Source organism: Muscardinus avellanarius, assembly GCF_963383645.1.
Source record: "Muscardinus avellanarius genome assembly, chromosome: 14".
NCBI lineage: Eukaryota > Metazoa > Chordata > Mammalia > Rodentia > Gliridae > Muscardinus > Muscardinus avellanarius.
The window spans coordinates 9,833,937-9,861,608 of NC_137800.1; the positions used below are offsets into that span (position 1 = coordinate 9,833,937).

The window sequence follows — 27,672 nt, forward strand, 5'->3', positions numbered from 1 at the left end:
CTAACGTGCCCTGCAGATTTCAGACTTCTAAGCCCCACAAATGCATGAGCCAATTTGTTAAAGTAAGTGTCTCTGTCTGTCTCTATTTATCCCCCGCCCCACACTAGTTCTGTTTCTCTCAATAACCCTGACTAATGTAAAGCTTGGTGAGATTTTGACATTCACACCCAACCTGCCTACATTTTAAATCCCAACTCTAAGTTCAAGACTGTTCAAGACTGCCATGTAGTACGTTAGTTTCACTCTAAGGATTCATCCCCAAGTTTAGAATGTCCTCAGAGGCCACAGCCACATGCCCACATGCTTCTCATGATGCCTAAGCACCTCTACTGAGCAGTAGGGCATAAGAAGCCTTGTCTTGCCTGTAATTCACGGGGTTTAATGTCCAGTAGCCATTACTGTGTTGACGCTTCTGCGTCTGGGTTCTGAGATGGACTGAGGAGGAGGGCAGAGGGTAAGTCTCACCAGATGAGGTCACCAGGCATATGTGAATGGCCGGCCACTCAGGCCCAGATACCAGGCAGTTGGAGGGAGGCCATTCTAGGGAAGAAGTCCCCACACTGGACTCTCATAGGAAGAGAAAACCAGGGCTCTGGAATTGTGGTTTCTATTCCCCACTGAATGATATGGGATACAATACTCCATGTCTGCATTGGGGTCCTCTTCCAGGAAAGGAACCCATCCAATTGACCGATGTCTAAGTACTTTTCAAAGCAAAAAGTATCCGCGGGATTCTGGCCCTGGCTGTGTTTCCGTTTCCTCCTCTGCAAAATGAGGCTGATGATGTGCTGAACGGCACAGAAGGAAGATGGAAGGACAGGATGTGGCCGTGTCGGGGGAAGCCAGTGCATGGAGACGGTGATGCTCCACTGCAGTCCTCCCTGCATCTCACAGCCTCACATCCTAACATCAAACGTCTTAGACAAGGGACCAGCAGTGCTGTGGGTACAGAGGCACATGGGCTCACTGGGAGCAGGACACTTCACTGCCTGTTATTATTTCAAGGTGTGTGTGTGTGTGTGTGTGTGTGTGTGTGTGTGTGTGTTACTGGGGATTGAGCCCAGGAGAATTTTACCTCTGAGCTACACCCCTAGCCCTATTTTATTCTTTCATTTTGAAACAGTCTTTACTAGGTTAATAAAAATCTCACTACTTGATGAGGCAGCCGTCCTAGAACCTGCGAGCCTCCTGTTTCAGCCTCCCAAATACTGGGATTACAGGTACGTGCCACCATGCCTGGCTGATTGTAAGTATTTAACAGCCCACATTTGTGGAGACGTCTAGAGTCCTCCCTCACAGCCTGAGCCCTCTGAAGCTGTCTCTTCTCTACCCCGTCCCTGCTTGGCTTGTACCTCTTCTCCACCACTGCCCACTTCCCATTGTGCATTCTGCTCCTGAGGCCCTTCTCTGCTAGTGAAGGCGCTACCGGAGGGTTGGGACTATGTCTTGATTCTGGTACCCAGGCCTGAAATCACACAGGGAAGGTTTCTTGAGGGAATGACGACTTTCTCCATTTTACAGATGAAGACATGGTGCTGCTGTGCCTCAGATTTGCCTCTGGGAACCAGAGGAACCCACCAGATGAGAGAAAAAAATAATCCTTAGCAGAAAACCTTGGCCTTGGGTCAGAAGGTGTGTCTGCTCTGCCTGCCTACAAGCTCAAAGTTAAACTTCCCTTCATTCTTGAATCGTACGGATACCTGGTAAGAGCTGTCGTACACATCTTTGCTGTCACACTTAAACATCATCATACCCCCTGAGATAAGGCTATTAGTGTCCTCCTCTTGAAGAAGGGAAACTAAGAAATCAAGGCAATAAGAAAGAAGCCCAGCATCACAATTCCAGGGCACTGTGGTGCCGGATCTGATTCAGGACAGGATACTGATCCCGGGGAACAAACCCATAATTCAATCTTTCATTGTGTCTCTTCTTGCTCACTTGGGAATCCTTGAATCCATCCATATTACCCAAGCTCTGCTGAGCACTGGGTCCCAGTTTCTACCAGGTTTGTTAAGGCACTAAACCCCGGCACACACAAACCACAAGCACTAACTGTACTAAAACAATCTCAAAGCTTGAAGGGTAAGTCAGTCAAACATTAACGTGGAAATTCATGGCTTGAAGTTAGATGCCGGACAATCAAGTCCCCATTGCCCTCTTTGCCAGCTCTCAGCTTCAGTCTACTCATCTGCAAAGGAGAACAAAACGTGAAAGTTCCTGCCTGGGCTGCCTCCCAAGGCCATTAGGAAGTTCCAGCAAGATGGAAACAGCCTCACCAGCCTATAGAGTTGAAGTCATCTGTGTTCCTCGTTCGTGCCTGTTAGCACCCAAATGCACTGAAATTCCTTCCCAATGGCTCAGGTCTAACACCAAGGCCTTCAAGGACTAAAAGAGCAACAGGTGGGGATGCTAAATCCACCCTAGGAACCATGGTGTGAGTACAGTTGGACTCACACCCAGAAAACTCTGGAGTTAAAAAAGACTGAAGTAGTTCTCTTAGTCTTTACCCCTAAGTCACATAATAAGGCCAAAAGTTACAAGGACAACAGAGGGTTCTGTGACTACATCTGCCCTGACTGTGACCTGCTAAGAGGCTGGACCCCTCCATCTTCCAGTTTGGATAGGTGCATATTTGAATGTAGGCTATACTTGGACAGCAAGGCCTCAATTCAACATTAAAACATTTGCCTCACTGGTTAATTATTGTCATCTGGGTACATAAGAATTGGTGAAATACACAAAAGGAGCTGCCTTCAAGCCGGGTGTGACACACACCTGTCATCTCAGTACTTGGAGCCTGAGACAGGAAGACAGAAGAGTCAGTAACAGCCTCAGTTACATAGCAAGACTCAGCAATCTACTGAGATTGTGTCCAAAAAAAAAGAAAGAAAGAAAAGAGATTGGAGTGTTGCTCAGAGGTAGAATGCCCTGGGTTCAATCCCTAGTACCACCAAGATAATCATCATCATCATCATCATCATCATCATTATCTGCCCTCCACTTCCCCCTTTTGGGCCCTGTGTCAGCTGTGCCCTGGATACAGGGAAGTAGTGGTATTGTGATGGGGGTTCAGGGCTACGGTTGATCCCCGTGAGCACGTAGCCATCTTGCAAATGTGTGCCTGGTGACAAAGGGCCACCAATTGATCATCTGCAGGTCTTCTTGAAAAACAGCTCAAAGCTGATTCTGAGTACGATTACATTATTTTAGTAAAAGCTTTCTTACTTCCAAAGGCAATTCTTTCAAGCTGCCAGAAGAGGGCAGGTTCCCAAGAATACAGAGAGCAGCAACCATTTGATGGACGCCCTGAGAGCTGCAGAGAGTGCCCAGGAATGATGCCTGGACACACTGCGTCCTACTGGAAGTCATCATCTCCTGGGACACTGACTCAGCGGTCACTGAGCAATCTGTCCTTGTACCGAATCTCCTGCCAGTGGAAAAAGAAAACCCACAGCCCTCCTTGATCCACATAGATCCGATCCCACCAAGAAATAGAAACAGAGCCTTGTGACAACAAAACAGAGAGAGAGACAGAGTGAAAGAGAATGAGAAAGATAAGCCTACATCAAGAGAGAAATAGAAATAGAAACACAGCATGAAGAGACACAGAGACAAAAGGGCACAGAAATAATGGAGAAAGGAAGAAAGCCGGGGGCCCTTGGACAACACTCATGTCAGATCAGACTAAGACCCACCCTCAAAGTCAACTCTACGCCCTCAGACTTTCTGTACGTGGAGCCCACATGACACACAGCGCCCCAGGCCAAGTGCATCTCATCAACGGAGGTGCCAAGAGGGCCCCGCCGCGTGCATAATACATGAGGCTCCACGAACATCCCCTCAGGGATGCGCTGGAAGAGGCACTTAGAGAATTAGTTTCCAGTAACCCTCTCAATGGGTCCCCAGTAATCAGCAGGAAGCAGCCAGCCCTGCGTGCAGCCACAGCCTATGGACCTGGAGTAACTCCAGCACCAGAAGCCTGGACAGGACTGTATCTGAGCAAGATAAGACTCTCTGACTTACCCCACCAGAAACCACCACCAGCCTGAGAGGGGAGACACATTCTTTTGCAAGAAGGGTTTTGCGGCAAATGGAAATGGACGTAACCCCGTGTATGTCCCTAGTTTATTTAGACGGCATCAAATTAAATCTATCTTTTCTTTGGGGGTAGGTAGGGGGAGGAGGGATGCCTGCCCACCAACCTGGGCTTTAAATAGATAGAAGCAAGGTCGCAGCGGTGGAACAAAGGACGGAAACCGGAGCTCCTGCCTCGCTGGGCTGTAATTAGGTTAATGCTGGAACATGATGAAAGTGGTCCACTTGGCATGAGGGTCGGAAAAGGAGCCCTCCCCCACCAAACCTGCCCGAGCCGGGGGCCCGGCCTGCCACGCTCACCCTTCTTCCTGGCCTGGGCAATGACTTCGGCCGCGCTCTTACTCATCACCTTGGTGATGTACAGGGGGCAGTTGGTCTGGTTGCCAATGGTGATGGAACGATTCACAGCTTCGGCCTCCACCTGCAAGACAGCAGCTGGGCTTGAAAACTCAGCCCACCTTCCCAGCCCCCAGCTTTATCCTCCACCCACCGGAAGGCAGGTGCTGCCCTGAGAGGCACCCAGCGGCAGTCAATACGAGACAGTTACAATGATGGGATGCCTCCTTCCTGACTCTTCTCAGAGTATAGCCAGCAAGCAGGTAACATGTGCCTTAGCTGGGTCTGCAAACCATGGATTCCCAGGCCCTGCCCCCAGGACCAGGAACCAAGAATTCTGGAAGCAGGACCCAGCCATGTGGTCATAACAACCTTCAGTGGCCATTATACTTGCTAATGTTTGAGAACCACTACGGCCGGCCACTGGTTCATCTCAGTTCCCAATGTCCATTCTTCATGGTCTTGGATCAGGCATCAGTGATGCAACTCTGGGGATTGGCTGCTGTCAGATGCTCAAGAAGGAAGCCAGCATCACCCCCAAACAATGCAACCTCACAGGAATCAGGCCCAGGGCAGACCGCGGCAGCTGTGTGTACCAAGCGCCCAGTATGTGGAGTGCCCGCTCTTGTTAGCCAGCCACAGCCTGGTACGACCATCAGCCCAAGATGGGGGAACTGCCCCAAGAAGCCATCTGGCCCTTTAAATCTACTGCCTCAATGAAAGGTACGTCAAAGACCCCCAGTGAGGACTGCTGAATCCCCCCAATTGGGGAGACTGCCCAGACGGAGTTTATCTTATGGGAGAAAGAGCCATGTGAGTTGATAATGGCAGGTAAGATCTCAGAGAGTCAATGGCTTCCTCCCTGAATCCTAGCAGGTCACTGGCACGCACTCCCAGGAGGGAGGGATGGAGTGGTCCTGCTCCTCGGTGCCTCCTCAGGGCCTTACCCCCAACATTCCCAATGTAGTGCCTGGTACACAGTTGGTGCTCAAAAGTGTTGGCTGCACAAATAAATGACCTCACTTTGTCCATGGTACTTAAGCCAGGGATTCCACAGAGCGGATACCTTTCCAATGGAGCCAGCCCACTTTGCCAAACCTGCACCCACCAGGGCTGGCCTTGGGGTCCCCTGGCCACCCTGACTGCTCAGCTAGCCAGGCGCACTGGCCGCTTTGTCCACAGGTGCCTACTTGGCGCCAGCTACGTGAAGAGGGGTGTCTAGAAATCCACACGCAGAGCAAATGGCCCTCCAACATGCTCATTAAACACCCAAATGTTTTTAATTCCTGGGATTGCTGAAGGAGGGCCCTCCCTAGGCATGGCTCTGCTGGGTCACACCCTCTCCTGGCCTAGCCAGCAAGAGGCCTTGAACTGGGTGGAGGCTCAACTAACATGTTAGCTCCTTGGAAGAGGAGATCATTTACACCCCTCTCTCAAGCCAGGCATGGGGGCGCAGGCTTGTAATCCCAGCATTCGGGAGGCTGACCGGAGGATCACAGTTTACAGCCAGCCTCAGCTACTTAGTGAGGCCCTCCGCAACTCAGTGAGACCCTGTTTCAAAATAAAGAATAAAACATAGGGCAGGGGGTATAGCTCAGAGGTAGAATACCCCTGGGTTCCATCCTCAGACTAATAATAATAATAATAATAATAATAATAATAAACACTCTCCTCTCCTTGTCCCACCCAGAGTGCCTGACTCTGCTGTGTTATGTGTGTCTCTGATACATACCATATCCTATTTTACACAACACTGAACTCTAAAAATATTCCTTTAAAATATTATGAAAGTAGTCTGATAGTTTTTAAAAAAAAAAAATCTCTTTGCTTCCTTATAGGGTTCTCAGGAATCTGGGGGTGTCATTCAGTTCCTACCTTCTAATTTTAAAGATGAGGTAATAGCAGGCCCAGAGAGGGAAGCAACCAGTCCAGAGACACACAGCACTGTCAGTACCCTGCACACCCTGAAGAGCCCTGTCCCCCTTGGCTCCCTGCAGACCCAAGTCACCATGCTGGCTCGCCCCACTGGGAAGTCCCTCCTCTGTGAAGCATTCTTCAAAGGCTAATCAGAGTCCTCGCTTTCTCCCCAGATGCCAGGGTCTTCCTGCTGCCCCTCGATCACAGACGACTACTTTTCTGTCTTACAGATCTACTTCCTGGCTGCCTCTCTCTGCCCAGCTCACGCGGGTCCCCCGCAGAAAGGACCACTTCTCTCTCATCTTGCTCTCCCTTGGGGCCTGGCACTGCCCCCAATCGAAATGCACTTGTCCATCACAGGTCATTTCCAGATTTCGCTCCAGTTTCCTTCTCCACCTTCTCGATTAAAAAAAAAAAAAAAAAAAAAAAACAGGGAAAAAATCCTGCCGGGTAGCCTCACATGGTATGTTGGGAAGAAAGGCACAGAATGGCAAGAAGATGCTTTGGATAATTCAAATACGAGTCCTGTGTTATGGCGCTCAAACTGCTCGTTGAGCGGTGCAGGTCACTGGCTGCTCTTTCATCCACGTTGAGGCTCTCCCCTCACTGAAGCGCGATGCTCAAGTGTGCTCCAAAGGCTTCCATAATGCATTCTCTCGATCGCCCACTCAGGGTTTAACACACAACAGACCCCTCCTGGCAAACAGGAAAAAAAAATAATCCCCAAAAGCCACCAAAGGCACAGCTGGAGGCGGGGGCTGGAGTTCAATTCCACTGGACCGCACTTCCTGCCCCTACGCTCCTGAGTCCCCTCCCCAGCTGTCCTAGGGTGGAATTACTCTGGGGAAGAGCCATTTCCAAGAAACAATACCCCTGGTTGGTGTGTCCCTGCTTTGCTGGGGAGCCTTCACATTACCTGCTGGGGACTCTGCAATTCTGAGTGTGACCGAGCCTTGGGAAGCATCCTGTGCAAATGGTTTTAGTTTCTCTGGCCAGAGGAACTCCCTGATGGGCCTCTCCCATCCAGTGGACCCAGGAGGGCTTTCTTCCTGCTGTTCTGTTCTGCACCGTCGACCACTCTCACGCTCCGTGGTTTGTGTCCTGCCCCTTGGTCACCCTCCTCTCAAGCACCTTCCCCCTCCACCTGTTCCTGGAAGGAAAATCCTGACTGTGACACTCCAGGTCCTTGACATCTGTTACTCCTCCTCCATCGGCAAAGAAGAATGTCTGTCCATTTCCGCGAGGCTCCCCCCTCTGGCTCTCTGCGCCCGGTTTTGCTACAACACCCCTTAGACCTTCAACAGCCCAACTGGTTTCACTAAGAAACCAACTTCTGAAAAGCGGCTAAAGGCTAGAATTGCTACTTGAGAACAACAGATTCTCCATCGCCTAAATAAGAACAGACCTTCTACCCCTTCCGATTCCCACACCTGACCACCCAGAGCGCCGACTCTCAGCCTTTGTGCCAACCAGGACTCTGAATGTTCCTTCCACAACGGTAAAAGATTCTGCCCACCAAACCATGTGCAGTATGCTGCGCCCTGTTCAGGTTATCATGGAAAAAGAAAAAAATGTGCAAATCCCCTAACGTGTTTTAGAGATGTAGAGGAGGTCTGCGATGCACAATCCCGTGTTGTGGAGACTGGCTGTAAGTTACGAAGCATTAAAACCTAGACTGCAGGACACTAATCAAGGACAGTTAAAGTTAGATATAGAAGCCCCTTGAAGAGCTCATAAATTGGTGTTTGTAGTTGATAAAACGAGTCATGAGGGTTGTAATCCCAGCAGTGGACAAGTCCATCGTAAATAATTTATCTGGGTGGTGGCCTGGGCCAGCACGGTGTGGCTGGGGAGGGTCCCTGGGGCTGCGGCCTTGAGGATTATATATGGTCCCTCCTCCCCCGGCTCACGCTCTGGCTTCTGGCCACCATGATGTGAGGAGCCCATCTGTCCCTCTCTCCGCCTCCCACCGCCATGGCCTGAGATCCGTGGTCCCCGGCCTAACATGGACTAAACCTGAAACCGTAAGAAAATAGATCTTCTTTCCTCTAGGTCTTTAGATTATGGCTGTGAGGGTGCTGGCCAAAATAGACTCTTTGTGTCTACCCAAGAAAGGGCTTAGAGATTAAGAGAGGAAGCTCCAGGCTACATGAGCCATGCTGCTCTCCCCCGGGGCTCAGTCTAACACCTCACGTTGCCTATGTAGAGACACACATACACACACATTGCCCACGGCTTCTCAGAAAGACCAGAATCTGCCTCAGAGAGGTTCCATTCTCAATAACCATGAGGCAGATTCTACAAGCTTCGAGGAACACCCCATCTGCAGACATTCACCTCCTCAGGCCGGCTCAGCACGTGTCCCTCGGGGCCCGTGATGCCCAGATCCAGGATCCTCTGCTGTTCCTGAAATGTATAAAGAAAGCCAGGTGGTCGGTGGATGCTGGACTTCAGGCGGCTCGACAGGTAGAAACCTGCACACCGAGTGGCTCGGGGAAGATGTGAAACTGACTGCTGGCCACTCAGCACTCGTAAAGAGGTAAGAGTCCACCGCCCCACTCATTCCCAGTCTTGCCTGCCCAGGGAGGATCAGTGACAGCCTCCCCAAACTGCTCAGCTGCCCGGTGATGCAGGGAGCCAATGCACTCCGGCCCTTGGCCAAAGCGTGAGGGGTCTGGGGTGTAAGTCAGCACTCCCAAGACACCCAGGTGGCTGGACTGCAGCACCCAGAAACGGCCTCCCTGGACCAAGGCATGCATATCACTGGCATGCATATAACTGGCATGCATAGTACATGGCAGCCCCTGCACGGGGACACCAAACCCTCTGGTTTCCCACCAGTGTATCCAGCTCCCAAAGTCACTCCCCAGAGGAAGAAGAAATGGTAAAGACAGCCCTTACCTCTGCAATAATGTCGCCATTTTCAGCGTGGACTTGGGCGATGGCACCAATGTCCCGGATCACACTCAGTACTTCGTATATCTGAGAGAGAAGAGGGTGGGATCAGAGTCACGGACCTGAACCTTCCCGGTCACCAGGAAACCCTCTCCCTGTCAGGATGAGAAGTGGTGCCGCTCAGTGGCTTCTCTTAGGCCTGGGCTCTCTCGACCTTCCCGAGGGTGATGTCTTTGGCCCCTTCTGACAGAGGAAGACCTGTCCGCAGTTCACAGAAGCAGCAAAAGCCAAATGGACCCTATGGGAGGTGAGAGGCTAAGGGGTGACCCCCGGTTCTGCACCAGGCCTGCTGGAGGGGCTCTCGGTGCACCGCTTGGCCACGCAGTTCCAAGACTTGCACCCACAGCCTGCTGGACGCTGGGATCGGGGCACTGGGCTCACACGCTCCCTCCTGTATAAATCACATCAGTAAACGACTCCGCCCAGCCATATCCCTCAAAGGCAAGGGATGTGCACACACAGAATGCTTTCCTAGAGAGCAGAGGTGGCCAGAACACTCCAGATGCCACAAAGCCTCTTCAGAAAGGCTGATGTTCTTACCTGGGAATCCGTTAGCTGGAAGCGATCTTTGAAAGCCATGTACACAAGGAAGGAATTTACCCCTAAAAGACAGATAAAATAGAGAGGTGAAGACATGACTTGCAATAGATAAAGCCAAATTATCTGGAAGGGAATAAGAAAGTAATACTCTGTGTGTGTGTGTGTGTGTGTGTGTGTGTGAAGAGAGAGAGAAATGATAAATGGGATACAATATAAACAGCGAATCTGGAGACAGTTCACAAGAACTTTTTTTCAGTATTCTTACAATTTTTCAGTAAGTCTGAAATGATCTCAAAATTAAAAGTTGAAGTATTTATACACCCATGTTCAAGGCAGTGTTATTCACAGTAACCAAAAGGCAGAAGCAATCCAAGTGTCCACTGATGGATGAATAAACAGTGTCACCCACACGTGCAACAGAGTATCATTAAGCCTTAAAAAGGAAGGAAAGTCTAACACATGCTGTAGGGAAGAACGCTGGAGACAGACTGCTACATGAAATGAGCCAGTCACAATATGACAAGTACTCCATGATTCCACTCCTGTGTGGGGCAGAGAGCATTAAAACCCACAGAGACTGGAGTCCAGGGCCTGGAGAGAAGGGTGCACAGAGCCACTGTCTAATGTACATGAACTTTCAGTTTAGCAAGACGAAGAGTTCTGGAGGTGGATGGTGGTGACGGTCGCATGATATAAATGTGCCTAAGGCCACTGGATACTGACAGATGGTGAAAATAATAAGTTTCATATGATGTAAATTTTACCATCATTACATTTTTGTTGTTGTTGTTTTGCAATACTGAGGATGGAACCCAGGGTCATTCTATCTCAGAGCTACACCCCCTGCCCGATTTTTTATTCTTTTTTTTGTGTGTGTGGGTCTGGGGATGGAACCCAGGGGCATTCGACCTCCGAGCTAAACACCCTGCCCTATTTTTTATTCTTTATTTTGAAACCGGGTCTCACTGAGTTGCAGAGGGCCTCACTAAGTAGCTGAGGCTGTCCGCGAACCGTGATCCTCCAGGTCTCAGCCTCCCGAATGCTGGGATTACAAACGTGCGCCACCACACCCGGCTCCATGATTATATTTTTTTTAAAAAAGCTGCCCCCAAACAAGACTGTTGTGGCTTTAACAAGACAATGAATTAGAACTCTCTGTCTGTGAAGATCAGCAATAGCTGTCTTTTCTCTGGCAAGCAGACTGCTCTCCATGCCAATTTTTAGAAAGTGAGTTTTTTTTTTTTTTTAATGAGGTCCATTAGTTCGACCCGCAGATGTTATGAAGCTCATCCTCTCCTGTTGGAGTGCTTGCCTCCCGAGGCACCAGACCAAACATCCCTGTCCAACATCCATCACCATTCTAAACAACCATCCTGACAACCTTGCAGCCTCGGAGCTTAATTCAAGCCACCTGGGGTGCTGGAAGCGCCTGAGTTAAATGCCTCTGGACGTCCTGGCCCTTCTCTCCTTGCCAGGCAACGGTTGCCATGGTAACCCTCAGGCCTGGCTTAGAGGCGATGCAGTCTAAGTATTGAACATGAAACCTACTGGAGTCTGGGTAATCTCAAAAGTGAAAAAAAAAAAGCCAAAGGTCACCCATTTTCTTGTTTGTGGAACCCTCGTGCTGGAAAGAATCTTAGGAGACATCTTAGTCTGATATCCTCACATGAAAGTTTGTTTGTTTGTTCTTAATTGAGACCTGAAGCTGGGCGTGGTATTGCATGCTTGTAATCCCAGTACTTGGGAGCTAAGAGAGGAAGATCCAGAGTTCGCGTGAGGAGGCCCTCTGCAACTCAGTGAGACCCTGTTTCAAAAAAAATAATAATAATAATAACGCCGGGCGTGGTGGTGCACGCTTGTCATCCCCGCGCTTGGGAGGCAGAGACAGGAGGATCGCGCAGGTTCGAAGCCAGCCGCGCGCGCTGGCTTAGGAGACCCTGTTTCCAAATAAAAATGTAAAAATAGGTCTGGGAGTGTAGCCCGGAGGTAGAAGGGCTTCCAGGAACCCCAGTACCACCAATAAATAAATAAATAAATAAATAAATAAATAAATAAATAAATAAATAAATAAAAATAAAAATAGGGCTTGGGTGTAGGTCGGAGGTAGAATGACCCTGGGTTCCATCCCCAGTACCGCAAAAATAAAATAAAGAAAAAGCCGTGTGTGGTGGCACACGCTTATAATCCCAGAATTTGGGAGACTGTGACAGGAAGATCACAGTTCGAGGACAGCCTCAGCTATTTAGTGAGGCCCTTTGCAACTCAGTGAGACCCTGTTTCAAAATAAAGAATAAAAAATAGGGCTGGGGGTGTATCTTGGAGGTAGAATGCCCCTGCCTTCAATCCCCAGTACTGAAAAAAATATCGAGATCCAGAGAGAAACACACCAAGTGTTGTGTGCTTAATGTTCCTACGATTCTATACTTGGCTATGATGTACACTTATGATGCACCAACAGAACTATGTTTAACAGATAAATTAAGTCGATCATGGTGGTACACGCCCAATACTCAGGAGGCTGAGACAGGAGGATCGCAGGTTCAAGGACAGCCTCAGCAAGTAATGAAACCCTCATTAACCTAGCAAGACTCTGGTTCAAAATAAAAATAAAATACAGCTGGGGGGTGTAGCTCAGAGGTAGAATGCCCCTGGGTTCAGTCCTTAATACCAAAAATAATTAACTAGTTAATTAATTTTAAAAGTTGAGACCCATAAAAAATAAGTGATTTGCCCAAGGTCATGCAGTTAGTCTGTGGAAGGGCAAAGAAAGAAACCTGAAACCCTCGCTTCCCGTTCTGCAGTTTTTTGTACTGTGTCTTTGGATATCCCCCATACCCACACCCCAAGACACCTCTCTACAGCCATTTCACTTACAGCACACTGAGCTCCTAAATCAACAGGTGCTTCATGGTCCACGAGGCCAACAGATGACCCCAGACATCTGGTCCCCAGCCAAGCTCAAAGAGAACCAGGAGGACCAGGTGGTTTGACTCCCCAGCCAACCCCCTGAGGCTCCTGCGGACAGACTCCTAGAGGCACCTTGAGGGAAGGATTCCTCCAGCCTCCCTGGGAATGGCTGCCATCCCTGGAAACCATGGGGCCCAAAGACCCCCCCCTCTCTTGCTGGGGACAGGCACTGGAGTGGGACAGACACAGGAGGCTTTAGTCACAGAGCCTCTCTCCCCAGAGCTGTGCCAGTTTCTAGACTAAAACGGCCACATCGGCAGAAGGCGCTGGGGCAGTGCCACCTACCGTGGTCCTTCACCAGAGCCTCCATCTCCTCCTGGATGCCCTTGTGCCACTCGGTGATGTCCACATGCAGAGAGTAGTCACAGCAGGACTTGCTGTCAGCCCACTCCCTCCACTGGTCGAAGGCGGCCAGCAGGCTGGTCCCAGGCTCAGGAACAACATGGTCAACTGGAAGAGAACACACAGGCGTCGTCACCCACGAGAAACTCACGGGCCGCACCGGCAGGTGTGTTTTCCCACTTGAGCCTGGCTTAGGCGCCGAGGGCTCCTCTGTGAGACATTGATCTCCACAGCCAGCACCTAGGAATGCACTTAAGCCAGCTAAGAGCTCGCGAGGGAGAAAGGAGAGACCTGGCCCGCGATGATGCTCCAGCGAAACCATGCATGAACGGCCCAGATCTGATTTCCCAGCTCAAAGTCCCCGAAACCTGGGGCGCATTTTCACGGACATTGAGTCCCTATGGACAATGCCAGAGTCACATGGCCGGTCAGAGGAGCCAAACCCTTCTTTGTGCTGATAGCTGCCGTGAGACGCCCCCGCCAGACGGCAAGGCACTCCAGGGGCTGGAACGCAGCCATGCAGGCTGGGCCTTCCAAACGCCCGGGCATCCCGCTCTCTTATGAGTGCTCGAGTTTCTGCAGCATAATACCACGCTGTAACTTAAGGGAAATCTTTCATCTTAAGAGTTCAAAGCTGCAGTTGTTGTTATACTCTTACTGAGGTAGGCTGATACGAAGAACAAAGGACCACAAACTCGGGCTGCCCTGAGTTTGCTGTCTGGGTCCAACATTTACCCACAAGGTGCCCTTGGGCAAACTACTTAATCTCCGTGCTGGTTCAAAATGGGGACAATATTACCCGGCCCACACATGTGTTGTGAGGATTAAATGAAAACGGCATAACTGTCAACCTTATATACTTCCCTGATTTAAATACCCTCTTGGGTTCCTCCTACAATATATATAAAGACAAAAGTCCCCGTAGTCGGGTGTGGTGGGGCATGCCTATAATTCCAGTACATAGGAGGCTAAGACCAGAAGATCACGGGTTCACGGACGGTCTCAGCAACACAATGAGGTCCTCAGCAACTTAGTGAGACCTTGTTTCAAACATAAATAAATAAACAAATAAATAAATAAAATAGGGCTGGGGGTGTGGCTCAGAGATAGAACATCCCTGGTTCGATCCCTAGCACCACATGGATTAAAAAAAAAAAAATTCAAGTCCCAACAAGGTCTATAAGGTCATGCCCAGCTTGGCCCTGATCTACCTCCACACTGTGACATGAACCATCCTTGCCTTCTGCTATGATTCCCAGCTAAACAGGCCATTTTCTGGCTTCTACACCAGCCTGCTCCCTTTCCAGCACAGGGCCTTTGCAGATGCCATGATCTTTCCTTGGTCTTGGGAAGCTCTCACCCAACCACCAAGATGATGGGAGCTTTATTAGAACCATCATCCACTGTTTTTTGTTTTTTGCTTTAGTCCTGGGGATTAAAGCCAGGGGCATATGCCTCCAACTTATACCCCCAGCTTCTTTATTTTGAAACAGTTTCTCACTAAGTTGCAGGGAGCCTTACTAAATAGCTGAGGCTGGCCTTGAACCTGTGATCCTCCTGTCTAAGCCTCCCAAGCACTGGAATTACAAGCATATTCCACCATGCCTGGCTCAAATCACCCATCTTCTGTACAGAAAATGATTTGTCCAAGGTTAAATCAACCTTATGCAACAATAAAGATCAAGCCCAGGACTCCAGATACCTAAAACAATGAGCCATTCCTCTTAAATAAAATATTAGAATTTCTATACCCAGGGAAGCAATTGTGAGCTAAGAAAATGGCAGCCGAGGCAATGCTAGTGAGCTCAGATTTCTGGAATGGATCAAATCTCGCAGATGCTGCTGAACTGTGATCAACTGAGCTGGGCTTTATATATGCCAGAAATAGGATCGTCTGATACATGAGCAATTCTGATCTGACAATGACAAATCGCATTCATGGACTGAATGCCGCGGGGCACCCTAGAAGTGTGTACAACTTCTATGCGTTAATTAAAAATAAATTTTTTTTGCAGTACTGGGAATGGAACCCAGGGACACCCTACCTCCACGCTACACCCTCAGCCTGATTTTTCATTCTTTTTTGTTTTAAAACAGGGTCTCAATGAGTTGCAAAGGGCCTCACTAAGTAGCTGAGGCTGGCTGCGAACCGTGATCTTCCTGTCTCAGCCTCTCGAATGCTGGGTTTACAAGCATGTGCCACCACGCCCACCTGAAAAAAAATTAAAGAATATGTCCAACTGTGCTAAATTTTCTTTTTGACAGAATCTTCTTTTTTTAAGTATTTGTAAATATTAGTATAAAATATTAGCCTATGTAGTTGAACAGGTACATATACATATCTGGCATCTAATATGATAACATTATCTAAGGACAGCAGAAAATGATAAACATATTAAGTGCAAGCCTGTTTCTTTGGTAAAATGCTAACATTGGCCAGGCATGGGGGTTGCACGCTTGTAATCCCAGGCTGAGATAGGAGGATCACGGTTCGCAGACAGCCTCAGCTACTTAGTGAGGCCCTTTGCAACTCAGTGAGACCCTGTTTCAAAATAAAGAATAAAAAATAGGGCTGGGGGTATAGCTCGGAGGTATAATACCCCTGCATTCCATCCTCAGTACCCCCACACACACATATGCTAACATAGGAATTCCAACAAAATTCTGATTTTTTTTCTTCTTACACTGTGCCCCACATTGCCCCAAAATAAAAACAACATCACTCTGAGGCAATCAGTTTGGACAGTCTCTGTGGCCGTCCCCCACCCCACCCCGGCTTCTTCTCCCACCCTCCCCACAGCCCATGGATCTTCTAAAACCTTTCATCAGATGCCACTGGTCTCCTGCTTGTATCCTCTAGTCAACTGCAAACTCCTCCCCAAGGTTTCTCCAGATCTGGTCCACCATGGCCACCCTGAGGCTTCCCACTTCTCTGACCCCAGCCCCTTTCCACCTGAGGCCGTGCCTCCTCTCTGGAAACGTGTTCTCCTCCCTCCGTGTCCTCCTCCTCCTCGGGGTAGCTGTCACCACCCCACAGCTGCATCACTGTTTACAATAATTTCCATATGAGCATCACAAATTGCTCCCTGACCTCCCCCAGGCACACACACAAGAATATAAATCTCTCAGAGCTCTCCCAGATATCGGCAGAGCTCCAGAAATTGGTCCTTCTCAGCTCCCACGCCCCACAGCACAGGATCTTGGTGTCTGTGAGGCCCTGGCTCCAGGCCTCTGCCCCCAGGAAACCAAAATCCACAGAGGCTCACATCCCTTATATCAAATGGCAGAATCGTGTGGAGCCTGCGCACATCTTTGTTGTGCTGGGGAGAGCATCCAGGGTCTCTAGGCACGTACTCTACAACCAAGGCGCTCTCCCATATACTTTAACTTCTCTCTAGAACACTTCTAATACCTAACCCAGTGCCCACACCCCACTTCATGTGCCTGGATTCTGCATTCGTACATGGTCTGAGGTGAGTTTCAGTTTTGGTTTTTGGAACTTCTGGAAAAAAATTCTTTTTTCCTGAGCATTTCTGACGTGCAGTTGAATGAAGCCACACTTCAGGAATATGCAGGTGCCGAGCCTTTGGAAGCAAAGACCCCTCTGGACTCTCTTGGAGCCAGGGAGTTTTCCCTACCCAAGCCCAAGACACCTGCCAGAGGGCACTCCATTCACCAGATGGCACGGGGCACAGAAAAAAACTGCTTTCTTTAAAGAAAACATTTTTCTGATTATATAATTTTGCTTTAGATTAAAAAATTCATATAGATAGAAAATTGTCGGAAACATGGATATCACATCTAATCACCACCACTATCCGCCCCCAAATCAACCTGCTTGACTTTGCTATTTCCTCTGAGTCATGTTTCTACATACTGGGTTTTATTCTATATAATTATTCATAGCCCACCTCCTCCCAAAAAGTTTTAAAGTGGCTCTAAGAGATACTTAAAAAAGGAGAAGCTGGGCCTGTTGACATATGCCTGTAATCCCAAGACTTGAGAGGCTGAGACAGGAGGCTCATGGGTTTGAGGCCAACCTCGGCAACTTAGATCCTATCTCAAAATTTAAAAAAAGAAGCTAGGCACAGTAACACGTGCCTCTAATCCCAGTACTATTATCCCAGAGACAGGAGGATCACAGGTTCCCCCAGCAAACCTTAGCTACTTAGTGAGACTCTGTTTCAAAATAAAAGAATAACATAGGGCTAGGGGCTACCGCAAAGGTAGAATGCCCTGGGGTACCACAAAAGTAACTAATTAATTAACTAATCGATTAATTAAACTGATTTGAAATTTTATAAACTAAAAAAGGTAGGGGGTGTAGCTCAGAGATAGAATGCCCCTGGGTTAAATACATCGCTAGTACCAAATAAAGTGACAATAAAAATAAAATAATGATAAAAGAAGGAACACACAGCCAGGCGTAGCAGCGCATGCCTGAATCCCAGGACTGGGAGGCTGAGACAGGAGGATCACAGGTTTGAGGCCAGCCTCAGCAACTTAGCAAGACTCTTGTTTCAAAATAAAAAATAAAATAAGGCCAGAGGTATAGTTTAGAAGTAGAATGTCCTTGGACTTAATCCCCAGCCAAAAAAAGGAGGAGGAGGAGGAGGAGGAGGAAGAGGAAGAGGAGAAGGAGGAAATGGTAGGCCAAAAACAAAACCAAGAATAAGTCCTGTAGACAGGAATACTCACATGTAAGTGTGCATACATATGTATATCGGTGTAAATGCACGTGTGTGTGCGTGTGTGTATGTGTGTGTACATGTATGTATAGATAACATTTAGCCTTCTACACTGGCCGCATTTAGAGCTCTCCAGCCTACATAAATAAGGAAGCCTGATATGTCCAGCAGATCTATTTCCTTTGGGATTACAAAACAAATCCTTTCTCAGGAGGAGAAAACGTGTTTCTGATGCCAAGATCCACAAGCACTTGGTTATTGAACAAGCATCCCCCCCATTGATTTATGATGGCTTTAAAAATGTTTTAATATTAGTGTTATTAGATAAAGTACTTAACAATATTTTTAGATATATACCCACATAACAGAGAAACGAGCCCAGGCTCTACCCCTAGACTATTTTTCTTTTGTTCTGTTTATCTCTGTCAGTACTAAATATAGCAGCTTCTTGCTTCATACACTTTAATATCTGGTGGTAAAGTTCCCCTCCATTATTCTTGTTTTTTTTTTTTTTTTTAATGGAATCCAGGGCCTCATACGGCGCTAAGCAAGCACTCTAATCATTGAGCTATCCCCCCAGCACTTGAACTTTCATGAGGAAAAAAAATTATCTTTAATTTTTTGGTACTGGGGATTGGACCCAGTGGCATTCTACCTCCAGGCTATCTCCGGCCCGTTGGATTACTCTCAGAGGACACTCTCAAACCAGCGACAGACCCCACGACCCCCAATCCTGAGGGGCGAGCAGATCACCTTGCGTTATGTCCCCTGAATTTCAGGACATACCAGAGCTGCCTTGAGTGCTTATTAAAAACAGGCTGGTGGCCCTCCCTAAGTCGCTAAGAGGTCGTGGCTGAGGCTGGCCTCGAACCTGAGAGGCTTCTGTCTCCACCTCCCAAGTACCGGGATCACAGGTGTATCATCATACCACCTCACCTGGCAAAAATAAAGAAATTTCAAAAGCTCACTTCCTGTGATGCCAGTACTTGGGAGGCTGAAGACAGGAAGCCCACAGGTTCAGGCAAAAAGAAAAAATTCATTTTCTTCTTCTTCGTCTAAAAAATCTGAGAAGTCAACCTGCACAAGTCCATTTTTATCTTCCGCCTGACTCAAACCAACACGTGCTGGGACTGTGCCTCCAACACCCTTCCATATGGTGGGTGGGGCTGCCAAGGACACCCTCAGACCAGTGACAGACCCCATGGCCCCCAGTCCTGAGGGGCTAGCAGAACACCTTGTGTTATGCCCCCTCAAACTTCAGGGCACCCAAGAGCTGCCTTGAGTAATAAGCCTTGAGTGCTTACTAAAATACAGGCTGGAACCCCTCCCACCTGAGCTCCTGACTGAAGTTCCAGGCTGCAGTCTCATAGCCTGTATTTATCCTTCCTTCCTTCTTCCCTCCCTCCCTCCCTCGTGTGTGTGTGTGTGTGTGTGTGTGTGTGTGTGTGTGTGTGATACTGGAGATTTAACACAGGGGTATTCTACCACCAAGCTACACCCTCAGCCTTATTTTTTATCTTGAAACAGGCTCTCAGTAGGTTGCTAAGGCTGGCCGCAAACCTGCGAGCCACCTGTCTCTGCCTCCCCAGTACTAGGATGACACACCTGGCTGGTGATCTGCCAGAGACCTGTCGCCAACATCAGCCTCCCTGTGCCGCACTGTGGCCTCCTCCGTGCTGGACGTGTGGGCTGTGCAGCCAGGGCTTAGAGTTAGGGACCCTTGAAAACGCAGGACCCAGATGCAGCTGAGCACATCGGGGAGACAGACGCGCTCCCCCCGAGAGCTGGCAACACTCAGAACCGTGCCCCCACAAAGCCAGCACGTGCTTTCCCACAGTCCTCCTCCCCCCAGGCTCCCCTGGGAGCAGCAGCTCCAGAGATCGGGGCAGAAGGTCACCTCACTTCCGGAGGCAGCAGAGTCTCTGCTAAGGACATAACCTGGAAAACAACCAGTGCTGGCCTCACGGGACTTCGCTCCAGTGACCTCCCTTAGCCATCTTCCTCTGTAAGAGGGAAAGCTCAGCTCCCAGCCATTCACTAGCAGTGACAGGAGGGGGGACTCTGGGGCCAAAGTGCCCATGGCCCGGGCCTGGCTCCTCCTGCTGTGGTCATCCCCTGGGACTCCATTTCTTCACCTAGAAAGCACTGCTGTGAAGCTGCCTGTCGTGCAGGGCTGCAAGAAGTGTGCTCAGGAAGACGGGCGCAGCGGAGCATACCTGTAAGTAATCCCAGTGCTGGAGAGGCTGAGACAGGAGGATCACAGGTTGGAAGCCAGCCTCAGCAACTTAATGAGGCCCTCCGCAACTTAGCAAGACCTTGTTTCAAAATAGAAAGAGATGGGAGCCCAGTGTGATGGCGCATGCTTGTCATCCCAGCATTTGGGAGGCTGACAGGAGGATCGCGGTTTGCGGACAGCCTCAGCTACTTAGTGAGCCCCTTTGCAAAGCAGTGAGACCCTGTTTCAAAATAAAGAATAAAAAGTAGGGCTGAGGGTGCAGCTCAGAGGTAGTATGTCCCTGGGTTCCATCCCCAGTACTGCAGAAAAAAAAAAAAAAGAGTTGTGGGTGTAGCTTAGAGGTAGTATGCCCCTGGGTTCCATCCCCAGTACTGCAGGGGAAAAAAAGAGTTGGGGGTATAGCTTAGAGGTAGAATGTCCCTGGCTTCAATCCCCAGGAAGAAAGAGAGAGGGAGAGAGAGACAGAGAGAGTGAGAGACAGAGACAGAGAGACAGAGACAGAGAATCATAAAGGGCTTGTGAAGCCAGGTGTGGTGGTACATATCATGTCCCCAGGTTCAATCCCCAGTAACAAAACAAAACACAAATAGGGACCTTGGAACAGGCCTCCACTGGCTGCCAGCCCTCAGGATGCCGGGCTGGAGGCACCACCAGGAAGCTGCTGCAAGGCTGGGAATCTGTCTTGTGGGGAACCAAAAATGAGCCCCAGGACAACCGCCTGCTGCCTCTGAAGTTCCGCGCACAGTCTGGAAGAGCTTTAATCTGAACGCCCCCAGCTCTTTTCAGAGGACTGCTATAAACTGTCCATCCATAATCCAAGAATCCAAGCTCTAAAATGCTCCAAAATCTAGAACGAGACACCACATAGAAAATGCCACCTCTGACCTCAGGTGACAAGCCCCAGTCAGCAGGCAGGCACAACAAAACATTGCATAATATTACCTGCAGGTTGTTTCTGTAAGGAATGTCTGAAATGTAAATGAATTTTATGTTTGGACTTAGGTCCTGTCCCCAGCATACCTTATTATCCAAATGTGCATATTCTAAAATTTGGAACTTTCTTTTCCCAAGCATTTCAGATAAGTTATATTCATCCTGTATAACTTCTATTAAAATTTGCCAAAGGAGCCGGGCATGATGGTGCATGCTTGTAATCCTAGTATTTGGAAAGCCGAGACAGGAGGATTGCAGGTTCAAGGCCAGGCTCAGCTACCTAGTGAACCCTTTGAGACTCAGTGAGACCCTGTTTCAAAATAAAGAATAAAAAAACAATCTGAGCATGGTGGTGGTGCATGCCTGTGATCCTAGTACTTGGGCAGCTGAGACAGGAGGATCACAGGTTCAAAACCAGCCTCAGCAACTTGTGAAACCCCAATTCAAAATAAAGAATAAAATAGGGCTGGAGGTATAGCGCAGAGGCAGAATGCCCCTGTGGGTTCCATCCCCAGTACCACACAAGAATAAAATAAAATGAAAAATAGGGCTAGGGGCGTAGCTCAAAAGTAGAATGCCCCTAGGTCCAATCCCCAGTATCACAAAGAAAAAAAAAAAATTGTCAAAGGACCCTATTTTTTTTTCTTTTTTGGTGCTACGAGGAATGGAACTCAGGAGGCATTCTACCTCTAAGCTACATTTCCAACCTTATTTTATTTTAAATTTTTTTTAAGCAGGATCTCACTAAGTTGCTGAAGGCCTCTCTAAATTGCTAAGGCTGGTCTTGAACCTGTAATCCTCCTGTCTCAGCCTCCCAAGTACTAGAATTACAGACATGTGCCTCCATGCTCAGCTAAGACCCTATATTTTTTAACAGATTGATCGAGATATAATTCATACACTATACTATACTATACAATTCACCCATTGAAGGGTACAGTTCAATGGATCTTAGTCTATTCATAAATCTACAAAATCATTACCACAATCTAATTTTAGACGAGAAGTCACAAAAGAAACCCTGTGCCCATTAGCAGTCCTCCTCCCCTGCTGCTCTCAGCCCTAAGCACCACTGGTCTACTCATATCTATGGAGACCGTGCCTACTAGACCTCGTGCATAAATGGATTGATATGTGACTAGCTGTTTGTACTTAGCATAAAAGGCCTCCCAGGCTCCTCATCAGTGCCCCACTCCCGTCTACGCCCCCAGCCACCCTGTTCTCATGTGTATTGCACATTGGCAAAGCGTTAAGAGGCAAGAAAGAAGCTGTTCCTTGGAAATTTACACAGAGGACCCCTTTGCAGTTTGTAGCATTTAAAAGACCCTAAATGTTTGGACTCTTTTCAAAACTCATATGCAACTTTAAGAAACACTACAGAAGCCAGGCATCGTGGCAGGCACACACTTGGAATTCCAGTACTTGGGACGATGAGACCCTCGGAGGATCGCAGGTTAGACGCCAGCCTCCACATTAGTGAGATCCTGTTTCAAAATAAAGAATATAATAGGGCTGGGAGTGTAGCTCAGAGGTAAAGTGTCCCTGGGTTCAATCCCTAGCACCACAAAATAAATAAATAAAAAATAAATGCTAATGCTACAGCAATCCCCATATCCTCTATTCCTTGGCTTCTGATAATTTTTGACATTTATTCAGTTGGTCTGGAGCTAGGGTTCTGCACCCTCAACAACAGGTGCTACTCAGGACATGGGGTTCCTTATCTAACTCTGGAAAGATAAGGAGTTCCCTGATCTCTCTCCTCTTCTCCCCCCTCTTCTTGGGTGTTCACAGTCTCTCTCAGCCATTCCTGGCTGCACCCTCCCAGAGCTGAGGGGTAGGGCCTTCTTTAAACTCAGGAAAATGCTCCTGATAAACACCAGAGCAGGAGCTGCCACCGCCAAATGGGAGCGCTCACCATGACGCTGGGAGTGGGCGCGTGGAGCTGCCGTGCCTGCAGCCCACACCCCCTGCTGCCAGATTGCTTCCAGTGCGCTGCGGGGCCATGGTGGAGTGAGGGGGTCTGCCACTTCCAGGCTGCTGGGGGATGGCTCTGGGAGACCAGGACTCAGGTCTGGAGAAGCAGGCAGGGCAGGGCAGAGGAGGCCTGGATCCCAAATTCAATGACGTCTAGAAAGCCATCTCTGGCTTCTCATCCCATTTTCTAGATGAACGCAGGCACTACCTCGGTCCCCACTGTAGGAAACAGATTCACCTTTTCTCTGCAGAAAGCTTCAAATGTCAAGAACAGGACGACAGAACCTTTTATAATCTGCTGCTTACATTCACTAGAGCAACTGTTTGATGCTCAGCTTGGGCAGGCAGCGTTAGGATCCTCGTGTCACAGATCGGGGGGTCCCAGCCCACATGACTTGGCATGGTGTAGACTACACACCCCAACAGGGAGCCTGGAGCAGCCTGCCTGCTTTTTCTGTTGTCACTGACAACCATCTTCTCTACCTGCCCACGAAGAGCAGTTACCCCGTCTTCCCGTCCTGAGCCCTGAGCTGTCTTCCAAGCACACGCAAATCCACTTAAGAGGTCAGCTAAGGAACTCAGCCCAGTGGGCAGCGGGGAAGGGATCAGTTTGAACTGTGAAAATTGACTTAGGGCATCAGGTTAAGAGCTTTTCAACATGTTGGCACCTCATAAAACTTTTCCAGGCTTAGGGTAGCCCGCACACGGATGCCTGGCATCCCAGATCAAAAGCCAGGCTAATGAAATCTGAGTGTCACGATGAAGGGTCATTTATAACCGTAAATCCTCTAAGAGTGAAGAAACAAACAATAAGCAGAAGTCTCGCTCTGAGCCAGGCGTGGTGGCACATGCCTGTGATCCAGGTACTGAGACAGGAGGATCACAGCAACTTCAAGGCTGGCCTCAGCAATGCAGTGAGACCTCAGCTACGTTGACACCCTGTTTCAAAACAATAAATAAATAAATAAACAAACAGGGCAGCCGGGCATGGTGGCGCACACTTGTAACTCCAGCATTTGGGAGGTTGAGACAGGAGGATCACGTTTCGCAGCCAGACTCAGCTACTTAGTGAGGCCCTTTGCAACTTGCTGAGACCCCATTTGAAAATAAAGAATAAAAAATCGGGCTGGGGGTGTAGTCCAGAGGTAAAATGCTCCTGGGTCCCATCCCCAGTGCTGCAAAAATAATAAAAATAAAAAGAGCATGAACTATATTATGAGGTGACACTCTAACGCATTAATAAAAGTATAGAAAGGGGGAGCTGGGGATGTAGCTAAGAGGTAGAATGCTCCTGGGTTTAATACCCAGTACCACATACCGCGTGCGCGCGCGTGCACACACAGCCCCTCCCCCCCCTCTCTCTCTCTGATTCATCAAAAGCAGATGGGAAGGAGAAAGAGAGCCCTTGGAGCCGTCTGCAGGTAGCATGGGGTCAAGTCCCAGAAACAGGCACATAAGCCAACCATGGGGCCCAGCTGAGCACAGGGAAAGAGGACCCGAAGGACCTGCCCGGCCGCACACAGCCTTCCTTGACCTCGAGGCTTAGGGGTTAGCGCTCACACTCTGAGAGGCTGTGAATGGTCTGAGCGCTGTCTGCCACAAAGGTTTCATCCAACCTCTGGTCCTGAGAGTCAGTCCGTAGCAGCGACGTTTAGCCAAAAGCAGCCCCTAAACGACTGTAACCGCTTTGTACAGCACTGCTGTTTGCCCTTGAGTCTAACTCAACAACACAGCAGACCCGGCAGACTCCCTCTGAAGAGCATTGTGACTGCACTCAAAACAACTTCCAAGCCGGGCGCGGTGCACGCTTGTCATCCCCGCGCTTGGGAGGCGGAGACAGGAGGATGGCGCAGGTTCGAAGCCAGCCGCGCGCGCTGGCTTAGGAGACCCTGTTTTCAAATAAAAAATATTAAAAAAAAAAATAGGTCTGGGAGTGTAGCCTGGAGGTAGAAGGGCTTCCAGAAACCCCAGTACCACCAAAAAAAAAAAAAAAAAACAACTTCCAAGGTCCCTGAATTTACCTATCATTCTACCAATGAAGACTCTGAGGCCCAAGGAGGTTTTAAAAGTTGCATAATCTGATACAACAGTGCCAGAACCGAATTCAGGTCTGAATCTCAAATCTGCACCGTTTCCTTTACATTTTATAATAATCATCATCATCATCATCATCATCATCTCACACCCTAGTAAGTAACACTAATCTTCTTCCACATTATCTTCCAGAGCTATCATGGGCAGATATATACAGTCCATGTGGCTGTAATCACAGGGCATGCTTGCTTTTAGTCTTGTGGAGTGTTCTTTGTTTGTTTTTGTTTTGTTTTGTCCTTAACTACATGTTGTCTTAGAGTCTTCATAATTCAGATATTAATGCGAGCTATTCTTAGGAGAATCCACTATCATTTTTTAACCATTTCCCTATGGAGGAACCCAGAGGTTTCTTCCAATTTTCTTCTATTGTATATAATGTTATTACAGATGCATTCACACAAGTAACTCTCGTAGATGGCTTTCTCTGGAGAGCATGCTAGAGTTGGCATTACTACTAGATTAACTATGGACTAGAGTTTTTTGCTTTTTTGGTTTTTTTGGTTTTTTTTAGCACTGCAATGGAACTTAGAAATGTTCTACCTCCAAGCTACATCCCCCAACCCCTTTTAAAAATGTTTTTACTGAGAAACAGGGTCTCCCTAAGTTGCTGAGGCTAGCCTCGAACCTGCAATCTTCCTGTCTCTTCCTCTCAAGTATTCAGATTAAAGGCATGCACCCCCACGCCCAGCTGGATTAAGGTTCTTAAATCCAGATGACCACACTGTGTCCCAGAAGTGCCACCACTTTCCTCTGCCCTGGCAGTACATCAAGATGCCAGCCCCACAGTAAAGAGGATAAAGCCCAGGCTGGTGCTGCTTCACATAAATGGCCGCTTTCCAAGACCCAGGTGCTGGACTGAGTAACACCCGAGGGGTGGGATCGATGGGCTGTAAAGGGCTGATGCACGGACGCGACCCAGTGGTCCTTCCTCCATGTTAGTTCCGGTCCTGGCTGGGCCCATCTCAGTCCATCCTTACCACCGCTGCCCCGGCTGCCTGGCAAAGACCTCCCAGATCCCACTGAGGACCTGGGGTCAACCCCAGGGTCCTGCATCCTCAGCCTGGGTACACAGAGAAGCTGTGCTTTGCCTCTGCTTCATGTTTACGGTCACAGACTGACACTGGCTTCAGAGGAAATAGCATCTCCGGGGCAGGATGATGAAATTGGGGCCCGGGGAGGAGGCCCGAGCGCCAGAGGTGAAAATCCCAGCCAAAGTCATTCCAATACAAAGCTCCCAACTCCAGGTCCACACAGCGCCTCTCCAAGAGATGTTGAAATCTTTGGCTGGGTGCGGGACGAGGTTGCTGCTTCCTGTAATTAGACAGGCATTCTAAATCTGAGTCAGAACAAAAGCCACATTGACAGCAGCTCATGTCCCTTCCCCGGTGGGAGAAAAACAAACTTGGCTTCCCTAGGGCATTTCAATCTTGGAATTCCTCTAACAACTGCACAGGGCCTCCTGCTCTCAAGCTCTCCTCACAGACGACAGGGCCTCAGCGGCACCATCCCCAATGCCAGGCTGAAATATTCTCTCATTCATAAAAGAAAATGTTAGAGGACCAGGAAAGACCGCGTTATGTGATGACAAGCCCTACAGTTATCATCCACACTGAACTCGCTGGGAAGAGACACATGACAGTCAGCCCCGGAGACTCTTCCATTCACCCGAGACGTGCAGGAGGAGTGGTGCATCTTTACCTGTGTCTGGGCTTCAACCCTGAAACTGCCTCTGTCTAGTTCCAGGAACCTAACAAGTTAATTAACCCCAAAAAGCCTCAGTTTCCCCATTAGCAAAAGAAGACTAACAATGGTGACTACTTCCTTATCAGGGGCTGCAAGCATGAACCAAGGAGTTTGCGCCCCAGCCCTGCCGCCCGCTAACTATAATCTTAGGCGCCTTTCCCTTCTCTGAGTCTGTTTTATTATCTGTAAAATGAGTATCATGGTAGCTGCCTGCTCACGGCACTGTTAGGAAGCAGTACTTTTAACACAGGGCTTCCGGCAGTGGGTACTCTATGAGCCTCTGTCATAAGAAGTAAGAGAAACACAGGCTGGCCTTGGGGACAGAAAGCTGAGAGACTCCATTCCCAGCAAGGCGCTGGGTTCTCAAAAAAAATTCATGCATCCTCCAGCGCTGCTCATGGGAGACCCGCGACATGTCACCCTCAGTGGCGGGGAAGGGGCCAGCAGGTAGACGGGGGCAGTCTGCTGAGGAAGAAGAGGGCATGGCGAGAGACTGGATGAAGATGTTACTGAGAAGAGAAGGCGGCACAGGCCACAAGAGGCCCACAACTATGAGTCATTCTCCCAGCAGAACTGTCCTCCGCATAAAACTGACTGAGACGCAACACACACAACAAACCTGTCCTGTTAACACCGCAGGCAGGCGCTGACTTTCAACCAGAGACCCACTGTCCACAGACCTGACACCCCTCAGGGGCCCCAGCCCTGGACGGCGTAATGTAAACAATCTTCCCATCATGAGGATCGCATTAGGCCCAGGGACATTCAGGTCCCACTTTATTCAAAATCTAGTAAAACAGCCAAGAGGAGCAGACAACACAAACCACCCTCATTAACAGAGTTTCTACCACC

At 48.9% G+C, this 27,672-nt stretch overlaps 1 protein-coding gene across 2 annotated transcripts in view; it reads right to left on the bottom strand.

Annotated features, from left to right (window-relative positions):
- The window catches only part of DPYSL2 (dihydropyrimidinase like 2), a gene marked incomplete at both ends in the record, with an annotated part of 102,018 nt that overhangs the window by 12,358 nt on the left and 61,988 nt on the right, over window positions 1–27,672 (bottom strand). For both annotated transcript variants that reach the window (XM_080709862.1, XM_080709863.1), the window contains 5 exons: window positions 4,396–4,516; window positions 8,686–8,754; window positions 9,250–9,330; window positions 9,844–9,905; window positions 13,096–13,260. In XM_080709862.1, the coding sequence (XP_080565988.1) occupies window positions 4,396–4,516; window positions 8,686–8,754; window positions 9,250–9,330; window positions 9,844–9,905; window positions 13,096–13,260 (498 nt within the window). The remainder of the gene's footprint in view (window positions 1–4,395; window positions 4,517–8,685; window positions 8,755–9,249; window positions 9,331–9,843; window positions 9,906–13,095; window positions 13,261–27,672) is intronic.